The 24,354-nt window shown below is 51.3% G+C and overlaps 1 protein-coding gene across 1 annotated transcript in view; it reads right to left on the reverse strand.

The window, feature by feature from the left end:
- Positions 1-24,354, reverse strand: part of LOC116940189 (uncharacterized) — a 267,752-nt gene that overhangs the window by 31,808 nt on the left and 211,590 nt on the right. The window contains exons 29-42 of the mRNA XM_032949577.2: positions 23,858-23,968; positions 23,406-23,468; positions 22,552-22,623; positions 20,974-21,051; positions 19,108-19,131; positions 17,820-17,855; positions 16,343-16,387; positions 15,524-15,676; positions 14,681-14,743; positions 13,146-13,190; positions 7,238-7,288; positions 6,196-6,222; positions 5,098-5,178; positions 2,638-2,673 (exon numbers count right to left, since the gene is read on the reverse strand). Of these exons, the coding sequence (XP_032805468.1) occupies positions 2,638-2,673; positions 5,098-5,178; positions 6,196-6,222; positions 7,238-7,288; positions 13,146-13,190; positions 14,681-14,743; positions 15,524-15,676; positions 16,343-16,387; positions 17,820-17,855; positions 19,108-19,131; positions 20,974-21,051; positions 22,552-22,623; positions 23,406-23,468; positions 23,858-23,968 (885 nt within the window). The remainder of the gene's footprint in view (positions 1-2,637; positions 2,674-5,097; positions 5,179-6,195; positions 6,223-7,237; positions 7,289-13,145; positions 13,191-14,680; positions 14,744-15,523; positions 15,677-16,342; positions 16,388-17,819; positions 17,856-19,107; positions 19,132-20,973; positions 21,052-22,551; positions 22,624-23,405; positions 23,469-23,857; positions 23,969-24,354) is intronic.

Genomic DNA, 24,354 nt, shown 5'->3' on the forward strand with positions numbered 1-24,354 from the left:
GCAATTTGGAATGCCGGTGGCCTCTGTGCCAGCAAACAACTTTGAGGTCCCAAAACCTCCAGCGCTCAGGGGACCAGAACGCGTCAACCTCGTTCGCAGGGCGCTGCGGGGCGGCGGTACAAAGCGGGTCGCAACGCCGTGCATACATTAGCGGGCGCTCATTAGGGTGTCGTTTTGGCGGAGGGAAACGTTTTTTTTCCCTCCGCAGGGGGTTCCGGCAAGGCCCGCTGCAGATTTACGTGCAAGCGATGCATTTTACAGACCGGTGTGCGACTGCTGAGCCATCTGTCACTACTACCGTTGTCGCTAAAACGCCGCACTGTATATAAAAAAAAAACAATTTAGACTGCCCTATCCAATGCGCCGGCCCGGTACAAATATTCTGTCGATTATGCGGTGATGCTGCTGCTGTTGCTGCGTTGACAGCGGTGCACAGACACCAATAACAAAAAAAAAACACACTCGTCAATAATTAAAAAACAAAATATATAATAGGCGACGTTTCGGGCAATGGTCCTCCTCCATTGCCTGACACGTCACCTGTTACATGTTTCATTTTGGAGCAGCCTTATTGACGAACGCGTTCAGTTGTTGTTGTTACGTGCGCTCGTGCACCACCGACAACATCGCCGATTTATTTGTTTTCATATTAACAAATATCACAACTTGCACACACGAGCCTGACCTTCGCCCATCTAGCAGTGCATCGACACAGATTAATCATCTGTGCCATAATCTTCGTGCATTAACCCGTGACGTCACAAGGCAGTGTTACAGATATGTTTAGTAAATTAATGAATCGTTTATTTATTGCACGTGTTTCACTGCAATTGGTGTTAGCGATCGGCGGTTAGGAAGCCAGAAGCCATGACCCCCCCCCCTCTCCACCCCTCTCCCGCCCCTCGTGCTCTCATAACGCCACCGCCATTAGCCCCTGGTGAGTTCTTTGCCTCGCTGATGGACATTAGTGGACAGCCGCCCTATCACGCCCCCCCCCCCAACCACCTCCCGAGGAACAGCAACCTTGAGCCAAGTTCCCCAACCACCCACCCTGTCCCCAACAAATGCGCCTTGAATGCTCCTGCACGTGGAGGGTTGCCCCCTGGTGGTCCCAAATAGGTCTGCAGGTGGAGAGGGCCGTTCTCTGCACGGGGCCGCATCGATATTTTATAGATTATATTTGGCCGCTTTGAATTTCCACGTGCGATAAAGCCACTTCGTTCAACTATCATTTGGGGCCATTTGTCGCTTCTCAACAAAAAAGAAGAAGCTAATAGCTCAGTGGGGCTTTACCTGCTTAGATAAAAAAATAGTTTAGTTAATTTGTATAAATTTTAAAGTTATTTGTTTACCTTTAGGACCATAGTTTCCACCCCTATTGTATTTTGGTATTGTTTGTTAATGTAATGTTCTGACCTTCACCTACTGGACTTGTATGATAAAGAGCTTCATAGCTCATCGTATTCCTCCAGTGTAAATATTCAGATTCTGATATTGTCACGGGGCGTGGTGTCGTCCGGCCATGGCCGCCGCTGTTCGTTCGTCTGTGCGTTCGTACGCGGTCGAAAAAAAGCTCGCTGGTGGGACGAAGCCAAACCTCCGCCGGTAGCGAGCGGAGCCGGCTGCCGGCACGCACCGCTGACCGCCGACGGTGGGACTTTCGTCCGCCTTGAACCCTTAAGAGCCACCTGGTGTTCGTCAAACGGTGAGTCCTCCTAATTCTCACCGCCAAAAATTCGGCATTGCTCATCCGCTTGTGCACGAACGGATGCTGTTGCTCAGCGACACATGCGGGGGGGGTTTATGTCTGTCCACACAAGGCAGGCTCGCACGAGTGGGCGGATGAGTTTTCGTCGACGTGGCGGCTTGTGGCGGCTCCAGGTTGAGGCTACAAACTGGGCCCTGGGGTTTTTCAGTCTCGGGTGATAGCGCGTGGAGGTTGATTATTTAGGTAAACTGCGTCCCGAGACGCGGTTGCATCCAACCAGATTGTATCGTATCATTGTATTGCAACTGGATGCGCTGGCGGTGGATTCGTCATTCGCGCTTTCTCCCGCCAGACGGGCGCTCGCAGCCCGCGCAGCTTCCCAGGGTTATGATGCAGGCCAGTAAAATAGATTCTTGCAGCCATGATACAAGTGTCACATTGTGTGGGTGAGAATCAACTGCAGTAAATGGATGGTGACAATTAATCAAATTGGTTACATGCATAGAGCCTATCATGAGCACACATTTAACATCATAATTATCGTCATCACCATCTTGACTTTCCACCAATTCACGAATCCACCGACATGTGTGACCCGAGACTGGAAAAGTCACGGTGGCGTTTTGTAGCCTCCTAAACCGCGAGCTACGAGCCACCGCCGTTGTTTGGCAAGAGGCTCATGCTCACACTGACACAGACCCCGACTCAACACTGAAGCCTCATCCGTAGGTCACAGAGCCCACCAAAAGTCTTCCCACCTCTCCATCCCTGCTCCTCCATCTCCTCCTCATTTACCATGCACCTCATGCTCAATGATCCCGCCAACTTATGACCCCCTACCCCTCTGTCCCCCGTGCCCCCCAAAAACCAAACCACCTCCCCCCGCCCCCCTCCCCCCCCCCCGCCCAGCACTGTGCCAGCCCACTCACCGGTGGTCCCGGCAGCCCGTCTAAGCCCGAGGCGCCCTTGGCGGTGGGATGAGGTTAATGAGGGGAGGATGAGGAGAACACACGGAACCATTAGGGGAATGGCACGGCAAAGCAAGGGTTAATCCCACGACCGCGTGGGCTGGGGTGGGGGTGGTGGAATGGGGGAACACAAAGGTGTGCGGCGCGCTCTGACCGAGGATTCACTTAAGCATGGCACGTACGCAGCTCCATTAAATGCATTAATTCCAAAAGAACATAACAGGTTTGTGCCAATCGGTGCCGATCACTGAGCGGCCGCCCTAAACTGCGGGCCCGATTCGTTGGGAATTGGCTCAGAATCAACGAGGCACGGGCTCCAGCGGCAGCGCATGTGCTGGGGGGACGGGGGGGGGGTGGGGGGCTTCTCCGGCTGTCCGGAATGCCAGATCAGTCCGTGCGTGCCGCTAGAAACACCGCCACTGCCGGGACGAGAGAGCGCGAACGGGGGGGGGGGGGGGCTAAAGTTTACTCCTACTCGGACAGAAATCATGCACGGGTAACCGAGCGAGTCTTTTTAACAACTCCGGGTCTCACGGAGATGAATTATGTTTTTTTTTCTCAACTCGCCCGGGCAGTCGTCATCGTTTTGATGCGACAGGAAATTAATCCGCCTCGTCATGGCGGCTTTCAGCGAGAGCGCGCGGCTCGAGAGCGCCCTGCTCGGGTATAGCCGGCGCCGTTCCGCTCAGTGTGAACCGTCTACGCTGGTGAAGGAGTGGGGCAATGGTGTGGGGGGGGGGAGCGGGGATGAGGAGGGAGGTTGAATGAGTTGAATGAGATGAATGAGCACACAAGTAATGAATGAGCACACGACTTCAAAAACACAGCGTGGTGCGCCGTGTTGGGAGGTGAACTTCGACTCCCCCTTGAGGAGGAAACCTGCCCCCCCCCCCCGCCGCGCCCCCCACCCATGTGCCGTGGACCGGTCCCTCGTTAACAACGGGACGGGTCGATTCGCTCAAGAACATTTACACAGCGCGCCGAGCGCGTCAGCGTTTCGAGGTCCGACATGCACGCTCTTTGGGCCCCGCGCCTGCGTCAGGAACGAGTCCGGCGGGTTTTTTTTTGGCTTTGTTTTTTTTCACCAAAAATGTTTTTAATACAAATTCACGGGTCATAATTACCGTTGCCGAATTCACGCACGACTTGTTATTTTTAATTCGTTTGAGCGTTTATAATTTTCAGAGAACTTGCAAAGGGGGCGGGGGGGGGAGCCAATTGGAGGAGCTCTTGGCCGATTATGATGCGATTTAGCTCCAGCAATCAGTCGGCCGGCACCAAAAGTTCAGGAGACAAACTTGAGATTGGGCACAGAGGGCGAGGGCGTGAAGAGTTGCCAGGGGGGGCATCTGTACGCCCACCACGATCACAGAGACCACGTACCGAGGTCAGTGAGGTGGGGGGGGAGCGATGGAGCTGCGCGGGCATGGTGGCCGCCACGGCGCCATGTAAACGGATCGTGTGATGGAATGGTGGGGTGAATGTCACAGCGGTGTTATGATCCACTCATGAACAGGGCAATGTCATGCAATTCGGAAATTCTATAGCCGGCTTCAGGGAGGCCGTGCCCACCCCCTCCCCCCCCCCCACTAACACCCCCACCCATAATGAAAAGCAATGCCCCCCCCCCCGCTCCCCTTCCGACGTGTTCCCCGAATTCAGCGGCAGCTCCTTGGGGTGACCAGGCAGGAACTCGAGTTCCAGCTAATGAAGCCATCCTGGCCAACGCCTTTGACGCCTCCACCCATCGCCATCGCTGCCAAGCCCTTCTGCCAGATCCCGCAGCTGTGACACAATGCACCCCAGATCTCCAAGGTTTGCTCCTTCACATTCCCACTCGTGGAGTTTTACACTCAGGGCTTTGTTTGATGGGTGGCATGCCACCCACCCTCCAACAAAATAAGTCCTAGAATCGCCACTGCCCATGCGTCCTGGTCAGTGCGAGGTCCCCTGAGTCAACGGTAGAGAATCGGCTGCAGCCACGAGAGGGCGCGCTCCGCCTGGCCAGACCCACAGCGCCAGAGCCCTTCACGCCGGTCCAACAGCCACCTCTCGCCTGTCCCGCTCTCGACCTGTCCGGACTGAGGTATCTCTGCTTCCCAGGACACCATAGCAGAAAGATTTTCCCCCACCCCTCCCCCTCCCTCACCCCCTCCATCACTCCCTCCTTTTTTTAGCTTCTTTATACAGACGTATGTAAACACACAAACACACACACATGCAATTCCCTACAATATTCTCTTCATAAAGGGGTCTCATTTATATTGTTCAGAGTAAACCAATAAAATCCATGTCCTGTTTCGCCTCGCCCACTAAATCCAGCCCCTGCCCCTCTGATGCCAGCAGTGAACGATGCAAGGGGTGTGTGGGGGAGGGGGCGCAGGGGAGCACGAGGAGGGGGGGGGTGAGGGGGGTACTGACTGGGAGTCCCATGGGGCCCCGGTCCCCTTTGTCCCCAGTGTCACCCCGTTCCCCCCGCAATCCGTCCATCCCCGCGTCTCCCTGTGGGCGCACACGGTCACGCGTTAGAGAATCGCCTGGCTCAGGGAGGGCCCAGAGCGGCTCGGGGGCTGCGGAGGAGGAGGAGGGGGGAGGGAGACATTGAGGAGAGTGAACGACGTCGTGTCTCCACCTTTTCTAGAGGTGGCAGTGGCCAGAGAAAGAGATTACATTGGAGAGACTTCGTGAGATGTTTGTGATCGGCTTTCGAACGAGCGTTCGAATTCTTGGCATGTTCCCCAATTTATGTGAGAATCTGCCCGACTGGTTCTCTTTCTGGGCCATCGCCATGGCAATCGCTTCATGGGGTGGTTTTCATCGTTACTTGGCGAACCGTCCCCCCCCCGCCCAACACTGAGGGTGTCTTCTCAAAAACAACGAAAAACTCCCATTTCTTGGAACGTCGAAGAAGCTTCGGGCTAGATAAAAGAAAGATCCTTTAAAAAAAAAAACACGTGAAATTCAAGCTGAAGCTGTATCAGCTGGGGCGACTGGAGAAAAGAAAAATGAGAACAGTTAAAAGCACCCCATCTTCGGCCTCCCATTGTGTCAAAACAAGCCCGGCCGCGGCACAATGCGATTCACTTTGGCCACGAAACGCCGATCCTCAATTCCAACGTATTTTCACCCCCCCCCCCCCCCCAACTTTTCAAAGCCAAAAAGTGTGATTATCGACGGACGTGCGTCGAGTTTCTATCACGGTCGTTATTTGTGCTGTGCGCACCACCGCCGTCACGGCGGCGGCAACAACCGTAGCAGCAGCAGCAGCACCGCCAAAACAATTTGTTCAACGTTGGTGTCCACGCAGCGCTCGCTCGTGTAAATCACCGTCAGTTATTATTGTTGGTGTTGTTGTTGCTGCTACGCTTGCGCTCGCCAAAGGGAAAAAAAGGCACAAAGAGCGTTTGCAAAGCGAAACCTGCAGCCGATTACGGAAAGGGGTGTGCGATTATTTAACATTTTGTCTGCCGCTCTGAAATTCGCGTTTTACAATGTCTTAAAGGGTCCACGGGGACTCACCTTGGGTCCTGGAAAACCTTGCAGCCCCTAACAGAAAACAAAGGGAAATGATCATTACGGCGAGAATGGTACCAGAAGTGAAAATTGCATGACAGGAATTGCACGGATTTTTTGGGGCTAATAGCATACTGATCAACCCATACGGTTTACCCGTATTTTTGTACAGGGAAATTTAATTTTCAGTTCCGTACGGCGTACAGCCGTTTCAATACGGGCAGCACATTTTTTTGTCTATTTGGTCGGGTTTCTCTCAATGTAATGGGACTTTGCAGGATCAACGTTGAGATTTATAAGGGAACGGGGTGACCAATAAGGTCTGAATTGGTCTGTGATAAGGTGGGCACTGATAAGGGGTGGACAGGTATGTAGTAGTCCTCGTATGGAGGGACGACGAAGTGCAGCCGTTTTCCCAGCACACCACGTAGCGAGTTATTGGAAAGAACGCCGCCTTTCGGGAAACATTACGGTTTTAACGTGATTATAATTAATGATTACGACTTTGCCGTTAACTTGCGCACGCAGCAGCAGCATCGCATCCAATCGGGCAGGTACCCTGGGAGAACAGTAACTTTGGCACCGCACACTTCTTCTCCTGCTGTATATATATTTTTTGCAAAACAATGAAATATAACAATGATTCTTTCATTATCGCCATCATCATCATCATCACCTATCTACTGCCGGATGAAAATCTTTGGTAATAGCGTGCTGGTATTCCCCATCATCATCATGATTGCCGACGGGGTAAACATCGCCAATGTGAATAAAGAATTAAAGCTTTCGTGACTGCATAAATTACTCATTGTTTTTTTCGGTATGTTGAAATACCAATGTGATTCATTTCGACGTGGATCCAACCACTTTGCCTGCGTCACTAAGTCTCCCTCCGAGGTGCTGGATTGCAGATATGTGCCCTGCACTCAGTACAACCTCCACCCCCCTCCACACTCTGCGCGAAATCCGCAACGCAAAAAAAAAATCCTTAAAAAAATATATATGCTTACGCGGTGTTTTTAAACGTGGAAGTGACACAATCGCTTACCGTAGGCCCGGGAGGACCGCTGGGGCCGGGCAAACCCTGGAGACCAGACATCTATTGGAGTAGCGAGGGGGGCGTAAGCAGGGAACGGGAGAGGTAGAGGGGTGGGTGAGATTGGGGGGAGACGAAAGCAAAAAAAATGAAGATTGTCAGGGTAACTGAACGGGCCAAGCGAACGGTTTGTGACGGGTGCAGCATTGCCGTCACGTGGCCGCGTCTGCAACACTGCAGGTCGAGTTTCACTTTGGTCTGCCAGCCGGGCTAGTCGCTCTTAATTAAAAACGCGGGGAAAAATATTACACGGCTGTGTTCTGCTGCCATGGCGGGGGGGGGGCAGGGGTGGCGGGGAGGGTGGGGGCAGGTTTTTCCAACGAACGCGACGTGGAACAGCGTTTCGTGAACGCGCCTAATTACCGATTACAGGAGCCCCCATATTTATGTGTGTACGTTTAATACCCCACGGCTGTTTGGTTTTTATATTTGTATACATCAAAAAATGCAACCGGCGCGCCATTGCGCAGGTTTTTTTTCATTTTATTTTCTTCCCGTGTTTTTCGAAATGTAAAACCGCGCCGCGTCGCGGGTTCGAAACGAGTCACAGTTACGCGAGTTTCTTTGCCAAGGCGAGCGTGGCCCTCCACCGACAGGGCTGGGGCGGCCGAGCGCTAGAGTGGCAAACGCGACTCGCCGCCCCCAGACTCGAGAAACTTTTCAGCTTCTCCCACACTTTTCAGCTTCTCCCACATCACCGTGGGGCAGATAGCCCCGCAGGTGTCCGCTGCACATTTCGTCCTTTCACTTTCTTCTCTGTCTCGTAGTGCCAACATGCTCAAGCAGTGGCCACATCTTGCTGGCACCAACCTGTTCATGCACACCAAGCTCTTAGGGCTAACGGTTACTCCGACTACACAATCCGCAAAGCTATCACTCAAACCATGAAGAAGGACCCTCTTGAGGAGCCTTTCAAAACCATCACTTTACCCTACATTGCGGGGATCACAAAAAATAATCTCCAAAATCTTGAATAAACACAAGATCCAGGTCCGTTTCAACACATTACATAAAATCCGTGATCTGGTTCCGTCTGTAAAAGTTGTGATTCCGGACATACAGTACCCTGGTGTCTACAAACTAAGTTGCCTCTGTGGTAGTAGTTACATTGGAGAAACCAAACGCCATGTCTCGGACCGCATTCGTGAACACAAAGCAGACCTTAAACACGGTAGGACCAACACCTCGGCTGTGGCAGATCATTGTTATAATTCAGTAGGCTCACATGACATTGACTTCTCCAAGACAGAGGTTCTTTGTAAGCCATCTGGCTACCATGAGAGATTCGTTCATGAGGCTATCCACATATACAAGCACAGAAACAATTTCAACCGAAAAGATGGATTCTGGCTTAGCAATCATTGGAAGGATTTGATAAACCATTTCAGGTCTTAATTGATTGTTCACACTTACGATGGCTTTCTGACAGCATACATTAATTTTTCGTCTCCCCCCTCATCTTTTCAGAACATAGATGGACTCGTCCTTCTAAATAAACTGCCAAATCGCTGCCCGTGGTGCTAACGTTTTTTTAAAAATAAGTAAATACACCGTTTATAAATAAATAAATGCAAACCGCCACTTCTTTCAAATGTTTCTTGCCGTTGGGTTTCACACCTGATGATGACCGTTTGTGTTATGGTCGAAACGTCGTGAGAATTTGTATTGTTTGATATATATTTTTTTATTTTATTGTTTCCCTTCAACGTGACTTTACCGAAAGAGCTAAGAATACGAATTACTGCAGTCACGAAAGCTTTAAATCAAAATTGTTGATGTCGTTGTCAAGCCACTCTGTCCGTGAGGTCTTCATCTCTTTTCGGTTCCTTCCATTTTGCCGAACAGCACACTTTCAATGTCCATCCTACACGTGTGTCCAGGTAGTGCCAGTTTCCTTCTCATCACTGCTTGCATCATCAGGTTGTCTTCTTCTATGTGCAACCTTTTTCTTACTTCTCCGTTGGTCACTGTTTGGGTCCAGCTTAGACGCAAGTATGCTGGACCCAGAGAGTGACCAACGCTTCTCCCCAGGGACACGCAACAAACTCTTCATAATCATCATCAGCCACGGTCGATCCACTGCTGGATGAAAGCATCCCAAATATCCGTCGCCATGATCGCGCCATCCCGCGTTTGTTTCGTCGCTCCGTTTCCTCGGTGGATGCGCTCAGATAATAAACTCTTGCCGGTGGTTAAATATGATCCGTGTCTTGATATATTCCAAGGTACAATGGCCACGGGCAGCAGTGGGAGGCCGCTACTTGCGCACGGGTGGAGTCACGCCGCCGCTTGCCCGTCACGGGCGCCACGTGCGACCGGACTGCGAGAGCGTCGCGCGGTTCAGGAGATGTTTGTTCACGCTGCGGTGTCCCCAGCGATACACTCACTGAACATCCAACAAAGGAACCTGGCGTCTCCTTGAATCAACAGCACTGCGCTGCACTTTGCCGCGTGAGAGATACACGTGGAAGAAGCAGCTGCCTCCGTAATGAGTGGGAAATTAAGGAGTCCAGGCCCAAATCTGACTGTGGTGAAGGGCAATCCGTCACTCGCATCACATTTTCAGTGTATAGCGTGCGTCTCTATGGGTCTCTATGGGAGTCGATGGGTCTCGATGTGAGTGAAGTGCAATCTGTCACTCATATCACATTTTGTAAAGCACGAGTCTCGAGAGAAGTCGATGGGTCTCGATGTGAGTCTAAGGATTTCCATGTCAATAAAATGGAATCTATGCGGCCAGCCTAGATGCCATCAGAAGGCTTCTCCAACCTCAACAGATGACATTCATAGACTTGTCTGTTGCTTTTCAAAATGCCATACAAAAGAAATGAGACACCACAAGGATTCGGGAAGTACTGGGTGGAGCTGTGAAAATGTGGTTCTGTGATCAAGGGAGGGAGAGAGAGAGAGAGAAATAAACCTCAGAACTGACACTGCTCCAGCGTTTTCGCCTCTCTGCCAGGCCACCCGGCGTGGCGATCCTGCCATTATGAAAACGCACCGGAACACTCGCGAAAGCTGCTGTATTTTTTGCAGATTTTTTTGTTTGTTACGGAGCATTAGCGGTGGATTCAAGTCATTCTTCTTACTCACATTTATCGTTACCGGAAAGAAAAAAAAACACCCCCACTACGCTCACAAATTTCCACGGGCTGTAATTATTCTGTCCAAAACAAATATTTGCGTTGCTCCACTGTAGACCCCGAATGCGTGATTGCCCGTTGTAATGTACAACGCACTAACTAATGACTTGTTCAATTGCACGGGTTCTGCTCTGAAGGCCAAACAGTCCGAAGCATTCCCTTGCTCGTTCCACTGTGAAACCAGGCTTCTGCACACCCCACTTGCCCCCCCCCCTCCACTGCCCCCGCTGGGAATCCTCAGACCTACAGGAGCAGGCGACTGACCCGAGGTTCGGTCTCGAGGTTCCACAGCTGGGGCGCCCACAACCAGCGCAGTACAGGTCGCCACGGTGGCGAGATGTTAACTACCTCGCCCGGTATACAGGAGGTCGTGGGTTCGATGCCGATGCATGTATATTTGGAGTTTGCATGTTCTTCCTGTGGTCGTCTCCGGGTTTTCCCTCCACATTTAGAATCAACACGCATCTAGAGTGTTGGGCTGCTACAAACGTCCACGTGATAAGCCACTTTGTTGAGCTGTTATTTTTGGCCAGGTAGCTTCTGCCAAAAATAGCTACATAGCTAATTGGGCCTTACCTGATACAAAAAAATAGTTTCAGTTTAGTTTTAGTTTTGTGCGTGGTGGTTTAAGTATTTTGGCATAGGTGTTGAAATATTTTTCACGAATACAAATATACTGTACCTCAGTTCCCAGCAAGTCAGATATGTGATGGTGTACTGTGTTGGTAAGTGACAAGCATTAGGACGGGACAATTAACATCACGCCGTGAATGCAGGTATGCTGAACTTCTTTCGCACTGCACGCAGCCAACTGTGCTAATCGTAGGCGCAGGAGAAGGACAACAAACTAAACACAAAAATTAGTTCGAAAGAAATGAGTTCTAAATCTAGATTTAAATATATATCATCTGACCACCACATTGCACGTAAAATGCTCTTAGCCTTGTCCAGACCACCATCTCCATGAGAGCTGGCATCATCATCAACAGGAGCGGAGCCACGGGGGTGACAGGGATGACATTCTGCGTATAAGTGCACGACACTCGGTCTGGCGGACTCCGTGCAACTGCATTGTCAGAGCGTGTCGCCAACCGATGGCGTCTAGCTCAACAGCCTGACTCTCTAATCATTCTTGAAATTAAAATTTGTTGAATGTCACCCCGGCCTGAAATCCTGGCTCCGCCCCTGATCATCAACAGCCATTATCTTTCTAATGCCAGATGAAGGGCTCCTCAAGCCATCGCCATCCCCCACAGACTTGTGACCGAGATCCACGTAGCCTCCTGCACACGCGCTGATTTCATCGCTCCGTATCTCGGGCGTCCTTCCTCATCTTGGCTGCCACTCCATCATAAGTCTCGACTACCACCCATCGTACCGTCCAGCGATGTGTCCTGCCCAAGCCCAATTACTTTTCCCGGCTGTCAATATGACAATTCTAACTTGCGTATGTTCTCTGTGTTCCTCTTTCTGACCCTCGGTGTACTTTCAAGCGTGCGCCTCTCTCTATGCTACTCTGCCCGCACTTTAGCTGTCGCTACATATCCGTTGGCGATGTCCACGTTTCTGGTCCAAATGTCAAAGCAGATGACGTGCAGCGATTGAAAACTTTATTCTGCAGGCGCATTGGTGTTTTTGCGTTTCTGCGGGGCACTGCAGAAGCACCACAGTCCCTGCTCTGCACAAAAAACACACGCGCACACTTTCCATTGCTACCACATTCTAGTTCTGCAGTAACTTACCAAGACCTACCAACTGATACCTACAAGCCAACACAATTACAAAACACCCTATCCAGTCATGAGAACAGCACACACCACTCCCTACTCGCCACCTCAAACACACACCGCCCATTACAACAAACGCATACACACACACCGCTACACACACACACAGAAACAACACTCATCACAACACACGCTACTTTTAATCGCGAGCACACGCCCCTCTTCACTACAAAGATCCCCCGTATAGCCTTAACAGACTGTAGGGGCAAGTGCTGTTAGCGAGCACCTATGAAGGCCGGAACGTTACACGAGGGGGTGGGTGGCCAGCACCACGCCCGACCGCCTTTGTCTCCCCAGTGGCGATGTTTACACACCGCACCAGGTACTCATTTCAGGCTGAGTCGATCTAGGGGAGGCCCAGGACCGGTTCAGATAATCGTCACTGGTGTTGGCCGTGAGCGGGAATCGAACCCGGGTCTCCAGGTTCATAGCGCAGCGCGCTAACCGCTACACTACCGCTCCCCACTCCAAAGATCCCCCGTATAGCCTTAACAGACTGTAGGGGCAAGTGCAGACACACACACACACATCGGTCATTACTAATCACATACACACCACCGCTCATCACCGCACACACCAACACACACACACCGCAACAACACAGGACAGGACAACATGCCCCACGCACCCTCCACGCACCCCCCAGTAACTTGTTTACCGTTTCTCCCATTCTGTTGGCTTATTTATTTAATGTGTTTGTTGATTTTTGCTCGTCAGCCTTAGGGGCGCTTCAGCGTGCCGCTTTGTGTATGCTTTGGCTGAAGCGTCTGGGATTTTTAAAATCTTTACAAGTCCAAATTCTACGGAACCCATGCCCGCCCCCTCCCCCGACTCAACGCATGACATTTCGTTCGTCATGAAACAATTATTCCTGCGTCCCTCACGAGGGAACGTGCGGTGGACTGTATAGTTATGCCCGGTGAAACTTACCACGTTGCCCAAGTCTCCCTTCTCCCCTCTATCTCCCTTCTCTCCCTGCAAGGCAGCAGCAGCAGCAGCAGACAACAATCCAATATTATACATCACACTCGCCGCAAATGCTGCTAAATGTGTCTATGACAAAGCTACCGGGTGTATATATGAACGTGTTTTATATATAATATTGAATGATCTATTTAAACAAAAAATACCATTAAGAACTCTGTAAAAAATAAAAATATTGCCAACAGGGTCAGAAAAACATAAGGTCAGCCGCAAACTCACCAAATTGAACTCGGCTTGCAACAGCGGCTAATTGTAGCCACGGTTTTCCACGCTCGAAATAAAACTCGCGACTTCAGCCGGTTCCCCTCCTGTGCCGCGTGCGGCGGCCGGGGCCATGTGCGTCTGATTATGCGTTTGGCAGCGTGCGTCGAGTCGAGCGAGGCTTCCAGCGTGCGTGCGCGCGTGCGTGTGTGTTCGCTACTTATCGGTGAGGCACATCGTAATAAAGTGAATAATGAAACTATAAAGAAGCCCTGCCGGTGATTAAAAGACGGCCCCGCGTGCGGCCATTACTCACGAGGCTGCCCCTCTTGAGCGTGTAATCTGCCGCTCTCTACAATAAAACGTCTCCAGATGCTCCCGGGCGGTGAATGAATCCCTGATAAGGGCCCTTCAAATCCAGCAATTTGAAGGATAAACATATCGCGGGAACATTTTGGCAAAATAACCATAACGTGATTTACCTGCTTCCTTTATGATTTTTTTTTTAAAAAGCCCTTCTCCTCTTTTGGGTTTCTTTGGGGGGGGGGGGATCCCACAATCTAGCCGTTTGTGCGATGTTCAGGACATGGAGGGCCCACCGGCGAAGGTCGGCAGGGTGCCCATGGAGGGGCAGCCCGAATGAGGACTCGTGACCTGGCCGGCTGGCCCCCCCCCTCTCTCGGGAACGCAGGGGGGACCCCCACTGTGGGCTCCCAGGCCAGAGGCCATTATTTCTCATCTTCTCAAGTATTCAACTAACTTTGGCCTTCGTCTGAACTAAAGACGCCTGTGTTCTGGCCAGACATTGGGGTGAAAAGACTCTTGTTGCTCTCGAGAGGTGGAGCCATTTAGTCAGCCGAATGCCATACTGCAGCAAATGTTTGTGTCGCTGTTACGCTAACATACACATCCGAGTCTTTCTCAGCAAGTCAGTCTTCCTACCCTTTTAATGACTAAGGTGGTGCATTATTTGGTTTTAACATAGGTGTCAGCAGAAATAGTGGTGGTCGGGCTTGTCAGTGTGGTGGGAGTGTTAGGGTGGTGGGTGGCTTGTTAAAGTTATGAGGCGTTAGAATTGTGGGATGGTGAGGTGGCAGCTTGTTGGGGTCCTGGGGCGTGATGGCTGCGAGTTGTTTGGGTGGTGGGTTGTAGGGAAGGTGGGTTGTTATGCGAAGGGGTGTCGGGATGGAAAAATTGTTGAGGTGGTGGGGTTACGTGGTTATGAGTTGTTGGGGTGTTCGAGTGGCGTGGGTTGCTGGGTGAAGTCATTGTACACTCACATGGCGTCCAGGTAGGCCCGGAGTGCCTGGCATCCCATCGGCGCCCGTCAGCCCATCCAGCCCCTGCGCACACCGCACGCACGCACGCAGCTCCCGTTACCTCCTCGTACCATTAATAGCCCCGGCAGCCAATTGGAATGTGCAAATTAAAGTCTGCTGCCTTTGAAAGCAACGATGTGACGACAATGAGCTCATGCTAGAGTTGTTCTGTCATCAGGCACCGAGCAGAATAACCATGACAGGTGTTTAAAAAAAGAAACAAAAAATTCCAGGATTTAAATTTCACCGCTCATGTTTGCTTTGCACATTTACCATTCAGAAAAACCCACATGGTGCACAGTCAGTTCCGATTCATGATTTCATCGGGTGCGATTTCTTTGGGGAAAGCATTGCATCCATAACCAATCATAGGGCAAACTGACGAAGCGATACGTTTCTGCCGTTTCACCAGGAATGTGAATCGGACCCTGAGAGTGTGACCCAGGGCTCATGGCCACCTCCGGCTGGTGTCACCAGTCCCAAACCATGGCAGAAGAGCAACTGCCTTGGTCCAAGGCTGTAGCTTAAAAATTGCAAAAACGATGCCCAAAGGCCATTGACGGAGTGGAGATGCAGTTAGGCGGTGGTGCTCAAGACTGCTTTAGACATCGCTGACCACTGATTTTAGATGTGGACAGGTATCAAACTCAGGTGGCTTGGACTTGTAGCTCAGTGTGCTAACCACACGCCAACACTACCACCTGTAAAAGGCCTCTTGACTTGTTTTAAATAGAGACAATGCATCTATCTATCTAGCTCAGCATGCGATGCTTGCCGGAGGAGCTCAGCCAAGGAAGAACTTACCGAAGGCCCTGGCAGCCCCAGCTCCCCCTTGTCTCCCCTGGGTCCCATGAGCCCCGGGAGGCCAGGGGGACCCAAATCCCCTTTAAGCCCCATGGGCCCTTCCTTGCCGGGAAGCCCCGACTCTCCGGGGTCCCCTGTCTTGCCGCGTGGGCCCTGTCAAAGAGAATAGCGTCTCTTTGAGGCCCTTCTCACCTCGAACAAAATCCATTGACTCAGAGACTAATTTCTGAATTTTTTTTTTGGGTTATGGACAGACAGGAGTAGGTGGCACGCGACTAGTAGCCTACAGCCATAGTTGAGAGGCACTACCCAGTGTGCGAGGTCATCCAGAAGAGACCAATACAACATATAACGACGCATTATCCAATACACAAATACGAAGGAGACATCACAGCCACACACTCCGCTACTCCTGACACGGTTGTCTGGCTTGACCACCTGAATGTGAAAGTGCGGTTTTTGCTCTGCATCTACATCAGCAGCCATACAACAAGAAGACATAATAAAGTGAGAAATATACTAGACAATCGTGCTGGGTGTGGAAATATTTCCTAGGTTACTGTTCTAGACACACCCAGATGAAATTAAGCCCTGCTTATACTGATAGCTTTCATATCTTTCGCACGTGCAGCAGGTATACACTCAGTAGAAATGCAATGTTGGGCCAACGTTGGAATGTGGTTGGAACCGTTGGCCCAACATTGGCCAAACGTTGGCCAACATTGGTCCAAGGTTCCATGTTTACTGGGTATTGTCTGATACTGGCTCTCATCCCAACAAGGCAAATCATTTATTAAGACCTCCGAGACATCACCTCACCTTTTCGCCGTCCAATCCCGGAGTGCCAGGAAGTCCCATTTCACCCTGAGCAAGGGAGCGCACACATAACACATGTTATGGACACATCACGCACACATGTCGCACACGCACCACAGAAGCAATGGCCACATGCCATGCGCACGAACACACATCGGTCCATCATACGTACATGTGCTTAAACTATTTTAATTTTACCAGGTAAAAACTACTGAGCTATATGGCTCTTTTTCAGAAGCAACCTGGCCCCAAAATGAAAGGTCAACAAAGTGGATAATCACGTGGAAATTTATAGCAGTCAAATACTCGAAACACATGTTAATTCTAAATGTAGAGCGAAAAACCAGAGTAACCTAGTAAAAATCCACCATGGGAAGAACATGCAAAACTCAAAATATCTAGCAGGCGTCAGGGTCAGGATCGAACCCACGACCTCCTGTACATCAGGCGAGGTAGTTAACATCGCGCCACCTCGGCGCCCCATATGCCACAGGCACATGCCATTGACACGCACATACCATGGTGATGTCAAACTCTATCATAGCAACACACAACTCCGTCTGCGCATCGCTCCACATGTGTGCGTTGGTTGTTTAAGCGTGGCGAGATAATTCTCACGAGAACAGGATGAAAATGGGGACCAGTCTCAATTACACCAAAAGCTCTTGAGTTCACCACCGGGTCCAGAGGCTGCAGGACAAGTGAGCTTAAGGAGGTTTTGTCGTCTCACCGGATTGAAGGTGGTGCCAGAACGTGCGGTCGTCATACACAGTATCACTCTCTAACATGAACCTACAAGCTACAGCCACGGTGTTAAAGATGCTGATTAACCATCGTCGTCATCGTCACTGTCATCATCATCATCATCGTGAGACATGGTTTATCCACTGCGGGATGGAGATCTCCATGCACTGTCACCATCTCTCGGTCCTGCACATGAGCTGATCCCATTGTGCCACCTCCACGGTGGCCATCCTGTTTCTCTTGTTCTCTCTTCCGGCTGCCATTCCATCATCACATGCCTCATGCATCGGCCATCGTCCCTCCTAGCGATATCTTTCGCCCAAGCCAGCCCAATGAACTTAATACTGTTGTGTATAGGGGCGCCGCGGTGGCGAAATGTTGACCACCTCGCCTGGTCTGCGGGAGGTCGTGGGTTCGATCCCAACCCCGACGCCTGCTGCTGTATATTTGTAGTTTGCGTGTTCTTTCTCCCTGTGGCCACGTGGATTTTTTTTCCAGGGCCTTCCGGTTTACCCCTCCACGTTTATAAACATATGTTTAAACCATTTGTCTGCTATATATTTCCACACGATGATAAGCCACTTCGTTGAGCTATCATTTGTGGCCAGGTCGGTTCTGAAAAACATCTATATAGCTCAGTGGGCCTTACGTGGCAAAATAAAAAAATATATTTTTAGTTGTATATATATAGAAAAATGTGTGCAATTCTTTCGGTTACACAATTAAGTCTCGGTACCTTCTGTCCAGGTGGGCCGGGTGGGCCCGGAGGTCCCTAAGGGAGAGAGGAGGAAAAAAAAAATACGAGTGTGAAACTGTTCCATTGCGTGATTCTGTACGGGCAACACTTCGCGTCCGGGCAGCGATCGCGCAAGCGGCGCATGGATGGGAGGCTGCAGCCAAACACGAGCAGCGGAGAGCGGGCACGCAACGCCAGCCAGGCATCCGCACGCAAGCACGGCTCGTACGAGGGGGGCGGAGCAGCAGCGGTGGCGGTGGCACGGGGCCGTTGCTCGCGGGAGGAGCCCGTGCCACCGCGGCCCGCTCAAGGCAATCGTTTTAGTGCGGCGGGCGTTGTTGTGATGCGTTGTGTTACGTGACATCTCACGCGGGGGGGGGGGGGGGGGGGCAGGGGGGCGGTGGGGGGGGGGGGGCTGGGGGACATGGCACACGCGGGTACGATGCACGCGCATGCTGTGTTACGGCGCCCGCACGAGGGGTCAGCGTTGATCGGTGGTCGGGAAGCATTTTTAGGGGGCTGGGCGAGTGCTTGGGTGACCTCTGTGCTCACGACGGGTCCCAGCTCAACGTAAAAAAAAAAAAATTACATTAAAAATCCCACACGGGATTGCTTTGCGTCTCCCAGTCCTGGCACAGGTAGACGGACAATGTGTACTCCGTAGGAAATATAATCTCAAAGGGAAAACTAACGCACGTGTGTGTATATAGAGCATACCATATGCGTAGAGTTACGTACACAGCCTTGTATATACGCATGTATTGGACAAATGGTGACTGCATTTTGAAAGCAATGTTAGTAAATCATTGCCACATGCAGCGCAGTGAGCGCCATGTGCAAGGAGCTGACCTTTTAACAAGATATGTGTATGGATACGTTAAGTAGAGCCAATCTCACTTAACTCCCTGCGCTCACGTTCCCAGGGACCCTTGAATAAGCATGGTGAGAAGGCGGCGTGGTGTTGCTCAGAACCACTCAGGTTGACCTTTCACCGATGTACATTCTCTTTTCCCCAGCACGATTAAACCTCCCCGATATCTGTACCGGCAAACGGCAACGATCCTGGTTGTACTTTCTTGGGGCAAGCCAAAGCTTGCTCCGCTGGGACCGAGCGCAGGTTATTAAGGGAGGTGAAAAATGAACATTTTGAGGAAACTCCTCTGGGGGTGGAAGTTTTCCCCAACTCGGTAGGAGAGCTGATGATGCACCCCCCCCCCCCCCCACCACCGGGGCGTGCATGGGACACCCGTCACGCTAAATGCTGACATCGTCACAAATCGCCAATTACCATGAAGGCCAGCGTTTTCACTGCCTGCAGAAGAGAGAGTGAGGCGACATGGAAATTACTGCGATGTCTGCTCACGGACGAGGCACACTCACTCACTCAAGAACGCCGTCACGCACGCACACTCGCGAGCCAGTTCGTTCACACACTCACGCGCCGTCACGCTTCTTAGAAATTATCATCATCATCATCATCCTCGTTAGCAGGGCCAATACGATAATTCATTACAGGCTGCTGCTAGAAATATTTCCTTTTTACAACTCAAACTTGGCCGAGCTGATTTATGACTCGCGGTGCTCAGCCTCTGGTAGGGACACGACGGAGCCTCTGTAAACTGGGGAGCTTCTGCCGTTCGCAGGAAGAAACGCTGCCAGGATATTCAACGACCCAAAACACTCGGCAGGAAACGATCAATTCCCCCGGTGATTCGGTGCAGGTACTGGAGGAGCAGTGTCTTGGAAAAGGTTGATAATGACCTCTGTATGTATGTATTTTAAAATAACCTTGTATTGAAAAACTCAATACAAGGTTTTTTGAAAAAAATAAATAAAACAGTGGCCTTACATCTCCGTTTTCCTTTTCAGGCCACAGTGGTATTGACGAATGTGTTGACGTTTTAAAATGTAATCGTGCCTGCACCACTGCCAACACAGCGGCATCACCAAAATGACGTGGTTAGCTTCTTGCGGTATCATCTCCACGAAACAATGCTCCGTCCCCTTCCCAGAAAACACAGCCTCACTGTGAAGACCGGGGAGTTAATTCGCCTAAGTTTTTCAATTCGACTCTAATGGAATTCACTTGCATGCGGGACAACCTGGGGGCTTTCAAATGGACACAAGTTCAGGCCCCTGCTTAGACGCCGCCAACACACGTCACGTCGCCCGCTGTTTTACGGAAATGAGGGAACACAGCGACAGAGTGAACCATACCTGTCCCTTCCAGTCTGCGCGCATCGATGTAGAAGGGAAAGTGGCGTTAATAATCTCAAACGCGGAACATTAGCAAATCTCATCATACAAATTAAATTATCAGCCTGTTTTAGCTTTGCCAACACAAGCAAATACTTTTCTCTCTGGCCCTCCTGTCCAATAGGAATTCCCTGGCCCATTAAGAGTTCACCTGCCTGTCAGTTAAGCCACCTTATGTCCACCCGTTTGTCCACCTGCATATTTGCCTGTGTCCACCTCTCCACTAACCCACCGACAGTGTGTCACCCTGGCAGGAGTAGCGGCGCAGTGGTTAGCGTGCTGTGCTATAAACCCCGACACCTGGGCGTTATTCGTGGCCATAGCTAACATCAGTGGCAAAAACCTCAACCGGTCTTGGATCTCCCCAAGGTAGACTCAGGCTTTAACGAGTACTGGTGATATGTGTGTGCATCAGCAATGGGGAGACAAAGGCGGACAGGTACTCGCTAACACCACTTGCCCCTACAGCTGTCTATTCACCTGGCCATTCACCTCTTCGTTCACCTGCCTGTACACCTGACTACTAGCAACGTTGCATCAGGGGAGGTACAGGGGGCTAAGCCACCCCTCCCCCCCATTGCTAATGGCTCAGCCCCCTTCTTTTTCCTTGCAGTATAATTAAGCGATGGGCTTTGCAGCCATTGCTCAAATACACAGGGGCCGTGAGCCAGAGCAGAACGCCCGAAGCGGAACACACCGGGATTCGTTTTGCTGAGGGGTTTAATATTTGAAAAGTTTGTTTAACATTGACTGTGCTGTTCCCCCCCCCACCCACCCCACCCCCGGCCCATCATGGGTTTCTGTATGCCCCACTTTTAAACAAGGTCACACGAGATCATTGCTGTTCCGACCCCCCGCACCCTCGCCCCCCATCCCCCGCCCTCCCCTCGCCCTGTACCTGAAGCGCCTCCTGGATGTCGCCATTGTAGTCGATGACCTCAGTGGAACCGCGATCGCCCTTGGGCCCCTCTGCGCCCTGACACGAACACATGGCGACGTACATACAGAGCCTACAACGATACGTAACAACCCCCCTGCAGAGCCTACACAGGCTCCTCACGCAGGAGCTGATCACGTGACACAAGCTCCCACAGCACCAAACAGCCTCCTGGCACAGTCCGAGATAGTCCAAGATGGGAGCCCACCTCTAATTAGGAATGGAAGCTCAATTAATATTTCACTCATGTTACCAGCCACATGCGAGGGTGGTTCCAGCCATTCCCAGACGTTTTTATAGTAGAACAGAGAGTTTTAAATTCTAGGATCATGGCAGCTCCATGTTTTTATTGATAATCACCGTCCATAGCATGGCAGCCGTTACCAGCAACTACTCACAAACAGCCACCGCACTCATAACGACAAAGATCCCCCGTGTAGCCTTAACAGACTTTTGGGGAAAGTGCTGTTAGCGAGCACCTATGAAGGCCGGCACAGCACATGAGGGGGCGGGTGACCAATACCAATCCCATCCACATTTGTCTTCCTAGTCCCGATGTTCACACATTTAAGGACGAGTCGACCCACAGGAGGCCCGTGGACCGGTTCAAACATTTGACATTGTTATTGGTCGTGAGTGAGAATCAAACTCGAGCCGCCGGGTTCACAGTGCAGCCCGCGAACCATTGCATCCTCACACTCCCACTGCCCATACATATTTATGCGTACATACAGTACACATATATGCAGCGAAACATCAACAGTCGCATCACCGATGGCCATAAGACACGCACGCGTATGTGCGCAAAAACTTTAGTTTGAAGTAATCAGTTACATGTGATTGCCAAAGGTAGGAAAACGTATTTCCAATTAGTACTCTTGGTAGGGGGATGCTACTGCGGTGTAACGGTTTGCAGCACAATGGACTTGGAATCTAGAGGTCACCGGGTAAATTTTATCTCCCACCGTGACAGTCGATACGACGGTGCACGTTTATCAAGTTCCCCCACTTCAGCGGTATACATGGATAGACCACAGTTAGTTGATTGGCAAGTCGTGTGTGATAGAAGAGTAGGCCAAATATTTCCAGAGGGGCTCTCCTGAAGTACCCTCTAGTGTAGTCCCTTCCGCCGGCAGCAACGTGAGCGAGACATTGCAGGGCTGCGCCTCTACGTATGTATATATGTTGAACTTCTTTCGCGACCGTACGTAGCCAATCGTGATAATCAGAGGTGCGGGGGAAGGACAACAGACTAAACACAAACATCAGTTGTAAAGAAATTAGTGTTCAATCTAGATTTTAAAGTGCATAGCTCCAGTGGCTTCCTAATATCAGAAGGAAGAGCGTTCCAGACGGCGGCAGAAGCGCATCTGAACGCGCGCGATGAAGTGACTGTCTATGTTCGAGGGCTTGCTGAAAGCCGCTACGAGGTTGACCGGAGTTTGCGTGACGGTACCGTTTCCCCGTGGTCGAGAAAAAAATTGAATGTTCCGTTTGGCTATGCCACTGGGCGGCCGGACCGAGGGTACTCGTGCGTACCTTGGGACCCATGGGGCCTATGGGGCCTGGGGATCCAAGTTCTCCCATGTCGCCCTTCACGCCACGCTCACCCTGCACACCGCACAGACGGACAGGGCATGGCGTTACGGCACAGCTGAGACAAGCTAGGCGTAATCCAGATTCTATACCGGTCTGTGGGCACAACCGTAATTCATATGTGTCTCTGTACATACATGTGTAAGGGTATTAGAAACACGTGTACGCATTCGTATACCATATTATGTACTGGAGTGATGGTGCGTTGGAAAGCGCGCTGCGCTACAACACCCAGCGAGCCGAGGTAGATTCCTGGCCATGGCTAACAACAATGGGAAGTGAAATCTCAGCCGGTCCGAGACCACCAATCACCAACACGCACCTGACCAGTGTGGTGAAGTATGGCCAAACAACCACCCATCACTAACAAGACATGGGAAGGCCTTCATCCAGCAGTGGCTTGACAGTGGCCTGTACATCATTATACAAATGTGCATATACGAGTAACTCGTAGCAAGCAATAGGTTTGACTCTTTCCGGCAATAAAACAGGTGTTAAGATGTAAAAAAACACCAAACTGAATAATTTTTCCGCATTAACCACACGTACTTGTGGTGAACATGCAAACAAAAACATGCTCTGCTAATATATGCATTGTCTTTGAAACTGATTGGTCCACACCAGAGACAGCTTTCTTTTGGAGCCTAGCCTCAAAGTGTTAGACCAGAGGACGCCAAAAGGCCAAAAGGTGAACAGCTTTGCCTGACTTGCATTGGCTTAGCATCTCTCAGGTCACTGATGATGGGGTGACGGTTGATGTTGAGGAACAAACACTTCTCTCTCTCTCTGCCGCTCACCTTGCTGCCATTGAGGCCAGGTAACCCGGGCAGCCCGGATGCGCCGCCGTCTCCCACATCCCCCTGGGAAACGGAAGGGCGGCGGTTTACCGATCGTGCATGCGGCGTCGTTATCCGGTTAAGTTCACAGCGACATTGCTGCACGTGTCACTTTTGCTGTGACAGCCCCAATTTTCACGTCTCTGGTCCCTGTGTTCGTGCGACTGTTGATGACCAGAACGGGACGTTTGCTTGCGGGTGCTGCTCCTTGGTTAAGCGAAATCAACTTGGAACTTAAACCGGACACCAGCACTCTGCCATACTCCCAAATATCTCCATGAACCTGTACCCCCCCCCACTCCCTACCCCCACCTGCGGGGCTTCATGCGCAGTGCTCCACAGCCACCTCGTGAGTCACAGAGTGAGGGGATCGGGGTCTCGTAGGACTGGGGGACCGAGTTCACATGGCTCACCTTCACCCCCGGGAGGCCCTGCAGTCCGGGCATACCCGGAAGTCCGGGCATTCCCGGTTCCCCCTTGACAGCGACGAAAGCCGAGGCGGTGCTCACCTCTCCCTTCTCACCCTGCAAGGGTTTTACGGGAAAGTGGGCAGCCAGGGAGGGTATGTGAGAGGGGTGGGGGGCGAAAGGGGGTGCGCGCAGGTCGTGAGTTGAGCAGCAACAAAAAAAACAACTCGAGGCGAATGGGCAGTGGAGCGAAAGACGTGGGGCTCTGGACCGGAGATGGAACGGAACGAGATTGACGGATGGGAGCGATGCCAGGAGGCAAAGTCGGAATTCACAGCGCTGCCGACTTGGCTTTCCCTGGACGAAGCTCACCACCTGAGCCACAGGCCCTGCAGGGCTTTATTTCGACTGGGTTAATCTGGATCGGTGACCTACAAAACATTTACACACCCAACGCATCACGTTCAGTAAGCCTCACAACCATCGCGAGAGGCAATCTAAGT

This window comes from Petromyzon marinus, chromosome 8 (assembly GCF_048934315.1).
Source record: "Petromyzon marinus isolate PM22_M1 ecotype Great Lakes invasive population chromosome 8, UKy_Petmar_22M1.pri1.0, whole genome shotgun sequence".
Classification (NCBI taxonomy): Eukaryota; Metazoa; Chordata; class Hyperoartia; order Petromyzontiformes; family Petromyzontidae; genus Petromyzon; species Petromyzon marinus.